The sequence below is a fragment of the Xiphias gladius genome, chromosome 20 (assembly GCF_016859285.1).
Source record: "Xiphias gladius isolate SHS-SW01 ecotype Sanya breed wild chromosome 20, ASM1685928v1, whole genome shotgun sequence".
NCBI classification, from domain to species: domain Eukaryota; kingdom Metazoa; phylum Chordata; class Actinopteri; order Istiophoriformes; family Xiphiidae; genus Xiphias; species Xiphias gladius.
Window position 1 is genome coordinate 23,854,424 of NC_053419.1, and position 7,615 is coordinate 23,862,038.

Consider the following 7,615-nt stretch of genomic DNA (forward strand, 5'->3'; position numbering starts at 1 on the left):
TTTCTTATTTTGTATATTTGCACTTCAAATCAGGCAATCCAGGTTCTGGGTGGGATGGGGTACGTGGCCGACATGCCCGCCGAGAGGCACTACCGCGACGCTCGCATTACCGAGATCTACGAGGGCACCAGTGAGATCCAGAGACTGGTTATCGCCGGCCAGTTGCTGAAGGAATACCAGTCGTAGACGACGCACCTTTTGTCAGTGCCTTCCGGTGCAATATGGACAGATAAGCCCCGAGCTGAAATCAGATAAGTCAACCCAGAGACATCACCTCATCCAGGAAGATAAAGAAGCCGGTGTGCGCTAGCTCAACACACGAGCTAAGGGACAACTTTTCTACTTTTTGGCAACAGGCCTATTATATCAGGTTTGGATCAGAGAGGACACTGCAGAAGTTCATAGCAGATTCACAGGATTTTACGTGTCCGTTACCTCCACCGTCTCACGTTCAAGGGGAATTCAGGAATAAATTTAAAGTGGCAATCTTGACGATTTCAATCCTCGGTTTGCTTCAGTGGGAGTGTCGCCACAGACGCCCCAGTTCATAAAACTGCAAATACATACTATTGCATTACTTTCATCGGTGGCCACAGGCCCGGTCACCATTGTTACCTCATTCTGCAATAGCCAGTGACTAACAGACCGTTATTTAAATGAAAATCTTCGGGATTGCCACTTTAACCCACTGTAAGCTAAACAAGTTCAGACTTGCCTCCACCGCCTTAAGTGCTTTGCCAGTTTAAAGGGTCAGTTCAACTAAATTTTAAAAAAAGGGACATATTTTCTCTCGGTGGTATGGAGCACTACAGATCCCATCCCTAATGACGACCGGTGTTCGAAAGTCATCACGTCCGAATGTAAAAGAAAAACCATATCAGCGCCACTTTTTCCATCGATGTCTGTTCCGCCTCCCAAGCAGCACGCAGAAGTGACGACGTGCGTCCCGGTATTTCCGTTTTGTAGCAACGTATATCCGAAATGTTCTTGATTTATAAAAACGCAGTGGAAACACAAGACAGAGCCGAGAACCAAAGGCTTCCAGGTTCTTACAAGTTCGGGTCGTGGGGAGGCTCCAGGCTGCGGGTCGTGAAGTTCCCCTAGTGGGGAAGGGTTTTTTCTCTGAGTAGTCCACAGGCCTTTCTTCCAAATAGTTCCTATAAGCATACTTTTTTTTTTCTTCTTTGACAAAACAATCCAACTCTCTTCATCAAGGTGCTCTTCATCGGTTTTTCCAGTCCAGTATCCTCCGGTCTCCCCTCCTCGGCGGGAGACCGGAGTTTGCGTCCAGTCACAGACCTTCGATTTACGCCCAGTTTTTTTTTAAGGATCTTTACCGTATTCCAGTTCCGCAGGTACTGTACAAACAGAGTATTCAAAATAAAAACGTTAGTGCCGGACGTCATGCAGAGTTATCGAACCGGCCGATAGCCACGTCTCCGTCTGGCGTTACGGTTGCTTTTTCCAGAGCTTTCAACTGCATCACGCGGTTCATCAGTGGAGGGAACTCGCCGGGGAAAGATCGAGGCCGCCCACGTCGGACGCCGGTGGCCATCTCTGATCAGAAACAAGGTTATGATGTCGCCACATATACAGCCGCTCGTTATCCGGTGTTTTACATTTCCTTAAGTCAGTTCCGGTCAGTGATGAAGACCGTGAGAGGCAGTTGAAAGCTCAGTACTAGACATGAGTAGGTTTATTTACCCGCCGTCCCAGCAGCAGGGGCCGTTCACGTGCAATCGAAGTACCTGATTTCCTTCCTCTCTGAGTCATGACTCCGGTCAAATCCGAACACACAGACATGACACTCGTACGTTTAGATTCAGTGTGACTTGCGCTTTCCCAGGGTGTCGTTATAACATCCGTGAGTCTGAGTAGAAATCTATTGAGGCCTTACATCTGCAGAACCTGCCTAAGAATCATCAGTTTTTTTAAGTTTTCTCCGGTGTCACGGCGATCCAGTGACCTGGGTCTGCTGCGCATCCGCGGGCGTGTTGCAAACTGGAGCCGCTGAAAGCGAATTCAGCAGCTTTTAGTGGTCAGTTTGCCAAATATAGGAGTAAAAGAAAAAAAGAAAAAACTGTGGTCGAGTTGTAGCCCAGAGTGTGAGTCAGTGTGAGTCAGTGTGAGTCAGTGTGAGTGTAATTCTGAACCCGGTCTGACTCAGGTCCCAGGTCAGGCCTCGGCTCCTCAGAGCCTCGTGGACCTACGAGGACCTCTGCTGACAGGGTTTGGATTGAACCGCCGCAGGCTCTCGAAAATATCTGACGTCAAGGCGTTAAAGTGTGTCAGGTTATTATCTGCGAGATAATAAAGTGGCAACGACATAATGAACAGCTCAGCATTAGTTTATCTACCGTAGATGTGCAATAGTTTCTAGTCAGAGTTCGGCATGTTCAGCACCCATGTCGAGAACGGATTTCCATGCTTATGTACTGTATGTTTTTGTGATTTGGGTGAACTGACCCTTTAATATCTGAACCCAGGTTTGTTTCGTCCTGACACGGACTCTTATCACCTACAGTACAGGAGGGGAAAAAAACCCCCAACGTTTTCTCTTGAGTACCTTTTTTTTTCTGTGTGTCCTGTGACGGGGTTCAACCAGCAGAGGGCGACGCCGTGCCCTTGCGGGTTTCCCCGACCCATTTCCGCCTCGGGCAGATCGTCGAGCCGCAGGAGACGCTCCGCTCCTGCGCGAGTCGCTGTTCGGCATAGGACGAGGCGACACCTGAGCGACGGAAGCCCGCTCGGACCGGAGGGGGAGGGGCCACGGCAGTTCGGAGTTACTCGTATGAGTTCGTCGACGACTGTGAGGCTGTGTCGTGGATTCTCTCAGACGTCTCGTGCCTCAATGACCTGTACATATTTTGCTGTAATTTATTGTTTGCAGATGGTAATAAAACACACTCACAACGCTCTGTAGTTCCACTGAGAAATGTTTTTATTTATTTTCGTCCCACTTTATTTATTATTCCAACGTTACAGACAAACCAACCGAATCTGGCGGAGGCCGAGTGTTGACTTCGGTATTTTCTGCTTTTGCTTCTGACTCCGCTGCTTTTTTCTGAAGACTTCGGTCCCGGGCCGCTTCGCACATGCGCCGTACAAGCTTCTTACTGTGTTAACCTCGAATTCCTCGCCGTGAAGGTTCAGGTGCACGAAGCTCCGCTCGCACTCAGCACAGCAGCCGGACTAAACTGGGGGGGGGTCACTGGGTGTGGACTAAACTGGGGGTCACTCAGTGTGGACTAAAGTGGGGGGGTCGCTCGGTGTGGACTAAACTGGGGGGGGGTCGCTGGGTGTGGACTAAACTGGGGGGTCGCTGGGTGTGGACTAAACTGGGGGGTCGCTCGGTGTGGACTAAATTGGGGGTCACTTGGTTTGGACTAAACTGGGGGGGTCGCTCGGTGTGGACTAAACTGGGGGGGTCACTGGGTGTGGACTAAACTGGGGGGTCACTGGGTGTGGACTAAATTGGGGGTCACTTGGTGTGGACTAAACTGGGGGGGTCGCTCGGTGTGGACTAAACTGGGGGGTCACTGGGTTTGGACTAAATTGGGGGGGTCACTGGGTTTGGACTAAATTGGGGGGGTCACTGGGTGTGTACTAAAGTGGGGGGGGTCGCTCGGTTTGGACTAAAGTGGGGGGGTCGCTCGGTATGGACTAAACTGGGGGGGGTCACTCGATGTTGACTAAGCTGGGGGTCACTCAGTGTGGACTAAAGTGGGGGGGGTCGCTCGGTTTGGACTAAACTGGGGGGGTCGCTCGGTGTGGACTAACCTGGGGGGTCACTTTTCATGGCTTTGCCTCTAAAGACAAACAGTCACCACCGTCTTTCAGCGTCCTCACTCACGCTCCTCCACCACCGGACCTCATTGTTCGAACAGTCCCTTTTCTTTTTCTTTTCTTTTCTTTTCTTTTCTTTTCTTTCTTTACATTAATACCAACTCCCGAAATTCCCACTCTGCCCTGCAGGTTCTGGACCGATTAGAACCCGCTCCACCTTCGGCTGCGACCTGAAAGCGTCTGTTCTGACACCATCATCCGATGAGGTGATGCAGCTGTGACGGGCTTTTATCTCTACACCGTGTCGATGCCGCTTCTGTGGAGCGAGACGTCGGGGCACGTCTCCCCGCGCTGACCGCGCCACCGTGGGCAAGAGTCGGTGCGCAGGTGAGGGCGGATTCGGTCACGCGGCGACGACCCCGCTTCATGCTGTCCCTGAGCTAAGGCCCGGCTTGGCGGAGCAGCCTAATCCGGCTTCGGCTGTTCGTCTCACTCGGGGCGGACTTTTCCGAGCCTTGTCTATGAAAGGGGGTCTGGTTTTCCTCGTCCCGGGATCCCCCCTCGCTAAACCCGCGCCCGCGTCCCCGACGTCGCAGTGAATCGCCCCCTACTTTGCTTGTCTGCACCGCGCTGTGTCGTTCCTGAGTGCGCGTGTGTGCGCGCGCGCATGTGTGTGTGCACGCTCTTTTTGTTTCTCCGCGTCGGGGCGCTGATTGCTCCGCTGGTCCAGATCTCGGCCCAGCTTCCTGACCCTGGACTCGCTCCCTGCTGATTGTGCTGATCCCGATGATAGTCTGCCGGCCGCATTGTTCGAACCAGCCTCGAACGCTCCCTGCGCGGGTCGTTTATTGCTCCGTCGGGGCGCGTGAGCCAGGTACTTGATTATTTTGACGTCATTTTCTGGCTCTCGTTTTTTTTTTTTTTTTCCTTCGTTCCACATACAAACAAGTGCACGTGCATGAACATTACATTATGAGACTTCTTGCAGATGAACTTTGACCTCGTGACACGAGCGGGACTGATCTGCGTATCATAGGATTTGGCCGGTTTTTTAATGCTCGTGCAGTGACCGCAGCATCGAAATCCGGGCCCTCGTACACCTGCAGCCCATTACTGGCCCCCTCACCCCTGTGACACATCCACCGTCTCACCTGTACAAATGACCGCATCACCAGCTAAGCACGTGCGGCCGCAGCGTGCGTAATACCGCGTTCACACGTCCGCACAATCTGAATATCGCAGCCTGGGGTCTCTACAACACCACGGGAAGTTACCTCTGTCCGTCCAGGTCTGAGCGTCTTACTCGGGCCCCTCGCACCGAGAGACGCTCGCCGCGTTTCATCGTAGAAGACCAACCCACCTGGGGCTCGCGCGCGTTCACGTTTGATTTGCAGAATTACGGTGAATTAGTTACCGGCGAGTGCGAGGCCCGGTCTGCGGCCGCGCATAGAAAGTAGCGGGAGCAGAAGCGCGATTAAACCTCGTCCGTCGCGGGCATCTGCGCTATTACAGCTGGAGACGCAGCATTGGAGTCCGTTGGCATTTCTGCGGGGCCCTCGCCAGGTCGGGCCCCCGGGTGCTTAGCGCTACTGTTCCTGCCTTTGCTCGCGGAAGGGGTCACTGCACGTCAAAATCAGCGCACGCGCACGTCTGCATTTGATTTCCACCCTAGAAACAGAAATGCGCGTGTCAGGTTATAAATAACAAGGACAGACAGTTGGATGTTTTTGTTTTTGTTTTTTATTAGAAAAAGTTTCTATGGAAAAAAAAAAAGACATGGAGCTGAAAAGACTGTACATTAATCAAATGCAAAATTCCCTCCTGTGACCACAACATGAACGCACACTGGTCCGATGGGCCTCTCGCTGCCGGCTGCACGTTTGCCGTGGGGACCCAACCCCCCGAGCCAGCAGGAGTCCACCGGGAGAGGGAGCGGCCGTTCGGCCGGGACTCGACACCTGACCCGGCCTGCACAGCGACACCGTTTTTAAATGCTTTTTTTCTTTCGGTGTGAACTTTTGGATTCGTTAATTACCGGGCTCCTCAAACTTTACTCGGACTGGACCTGTGGTGCGTTTAAAAAAAAAACAGACTTTAGGAGCGTAAATAAACGTGGGCTGCCTGAAAACTACCAAAAAATTACATTCAGTTCACGCTTAGCACAACGGTTGCAGCCACGGTGTGCCCGTCGTGCCTCGCGAGCAGCACTTCGGCGTACCGAAGTGCCACCAAAGCACGAGCAGACGCAGCATCCCTTGGCGCACACGGTCTCAAACGTTAACAGCGGAAATGTCCGGAGAGGCCTCGGCTCTGCCCCCACACCAGAACCCGGACCTTCGGTTTACACATAATGCTTCTTGTCGAACTCCCCGAAGTCCGCGATCGTCTTGGTGGGAGCGAATTTGATGGGATACGCGCCTCTCACCACCTGGGAGAAGGAGCAGCACAGCAGCGTCCCGCCGAACAGCAGCAGCGCGCTGGCCGCCCAGCCGACGTAGATCGCCGCCCCGATCTCCCGCTTCTTGGACGGAGGCACCTGCGGGTTGTGGAAGTCCACTATGATGGTGTTGGCCATCCAGCAGAGGGGGACCAGCACCAACAGACCGCTGATGATGTAGATGACCCCCCCGGCGTTCACCACTCTGGCTTTCAGAGGCTCATCCTTGATGCAGTTGGTGCACTGCGCCCCGGCGACCGTCACCGTGAGGGCCACGATCCCCAGCACGGCGGAGACGATCGTCAGGGCCCGGGCCGTCTGCAGGTCCCGCGCCAGAGCCAGGACCGAGTCGTGGATTTTGCACTGCATCTGGCCGGTGCTCTGCACCACGCAGGACATCCACAGGCCGTCCCAGATGGTCTGAGCCACCACGATGTTGGAGTCGATGAAAGCGGTCACCTTCCACATCGGCAGCCCGCAGGCGACCATCACCAGCAGAGAGCCCGCGACGCACATCGCCAGGCCGAGGAGCTCCAAACACGCAGCCAGCATGGCTCTGGTTTTACGATGACCTGATACTCCCGATGTGACAAGTGGACTTAAAGGGTCTTCTTGCCCGTGTCTCCTCTCAGCTGCCTCGTCTCGGTGCCTCTGCTCACTGAGCGTCCGCCCTGCGCCTCCTTTTCATTTATGGGACCAGCAGACCGACGCTGCTGCTGCTGCTGCACCTACATCAAAACAAAACCCAGGAACTTTGGGCCAATCAGCAGTCAAGGCATCTCGGTCCCAGCCAATGAGGGGTCCGCGGGAGCCGCGCGCGCACGAGGGACGCACCAGATGTGTGGGGTCTTCCTGTAATTCAGAGTCTGCGGGACGAGGGGGAAGCAGTAACGAGGAGTTTACCAGGATTTCCAGCTTATTATCTCGGCCGGTGATAATGTAGAAAAGACACATGCTGCGTTAAACGCCGCTCAGCAGAACTCTCGAGGCGGACGAGAAGGAATCAAATATTTTGGGAAAGATTTGGGCTTGTCCCGTCGCAGAGAATAATACCGCGTGAAAACCACATCCACTGCGAACTTTGGTCGCATGCCCCTCTGCCCCCCCATCATCCCGTGTCCAACAAAGACAGATGCCTTCAGAAATAGTCGAGGGGACATATATGTGTGTGGCAGAAGTCTTGTGTGGTTCATTATCAGGAATTTGAACGAGATCTACAGTAAATGATGTGACTGTATAAAAAAAGTGCAAACGGTTATTTTGCATAAATAATAATTTCAAGTTGTCAAAACTCCAAAGCACTTGAAGAAAAACGTGTATTCTTTTGTTGTGGAATGCAGGTTTGTTTACATCAGGTAAACTCTTCAGCCCAAACTCCCAGAACTCACAATT

The 7,615-nt window shown here is 53.1% G+C and overlaps 2 protein-coding genes across 2 annotated transcripts in view; one reads left to right on the top strand and one right to left on the bottom strand.

Moving 5' to 3' along the window:
• The window catches only part of acads (acyl-CoA dehydrogenase short chain), an 11,027-nt gene extending 8,105 nt beyond the window's left edge, over positions 1 to 2,922 (top strand). The window contains exon 10 of the mRNA XM_040156708.1: positions 34 to 2,922. Coding sequence (XP_040012642.1) covers positions 34 to 186 — 153 coding nt within the window. The 3' untranslated portion in view covers positions 187 to 2,922. The remainder of the gene's footprint in view (positions 1 to 33) is intronic.
• Positions 2,923 to 5,523: 2,601 nt separating this feature from the next.
• Positions 5,524 to 7,078, bottom strand: cldn5b (claudin 5b). Its single transcript, XM_040156713.1, has one exon. It carries the CDS (start codon positions 6,773 to 6,775, stop codon positions 6,128 to 6,130), a length of 648 nt encoding a protein of 215 aa, XP_040012647.1. The 5' UTR covers positions 6,776 to 7,078; the 3' UTR covers positions 5,524 to 6,127.
• Positions 7,079 to 7,615: the final 537 nt, after the last annotated feature.

Coding starts and splice junctions, on each gene's coding strand:
- cldn5b (XM_040156713.1), bottom strand. CDS start 6,775: ATGCTGGCTGCGTGTTTGGAGCTCCTCGGCCTGGCGATGTGCGTCGCG.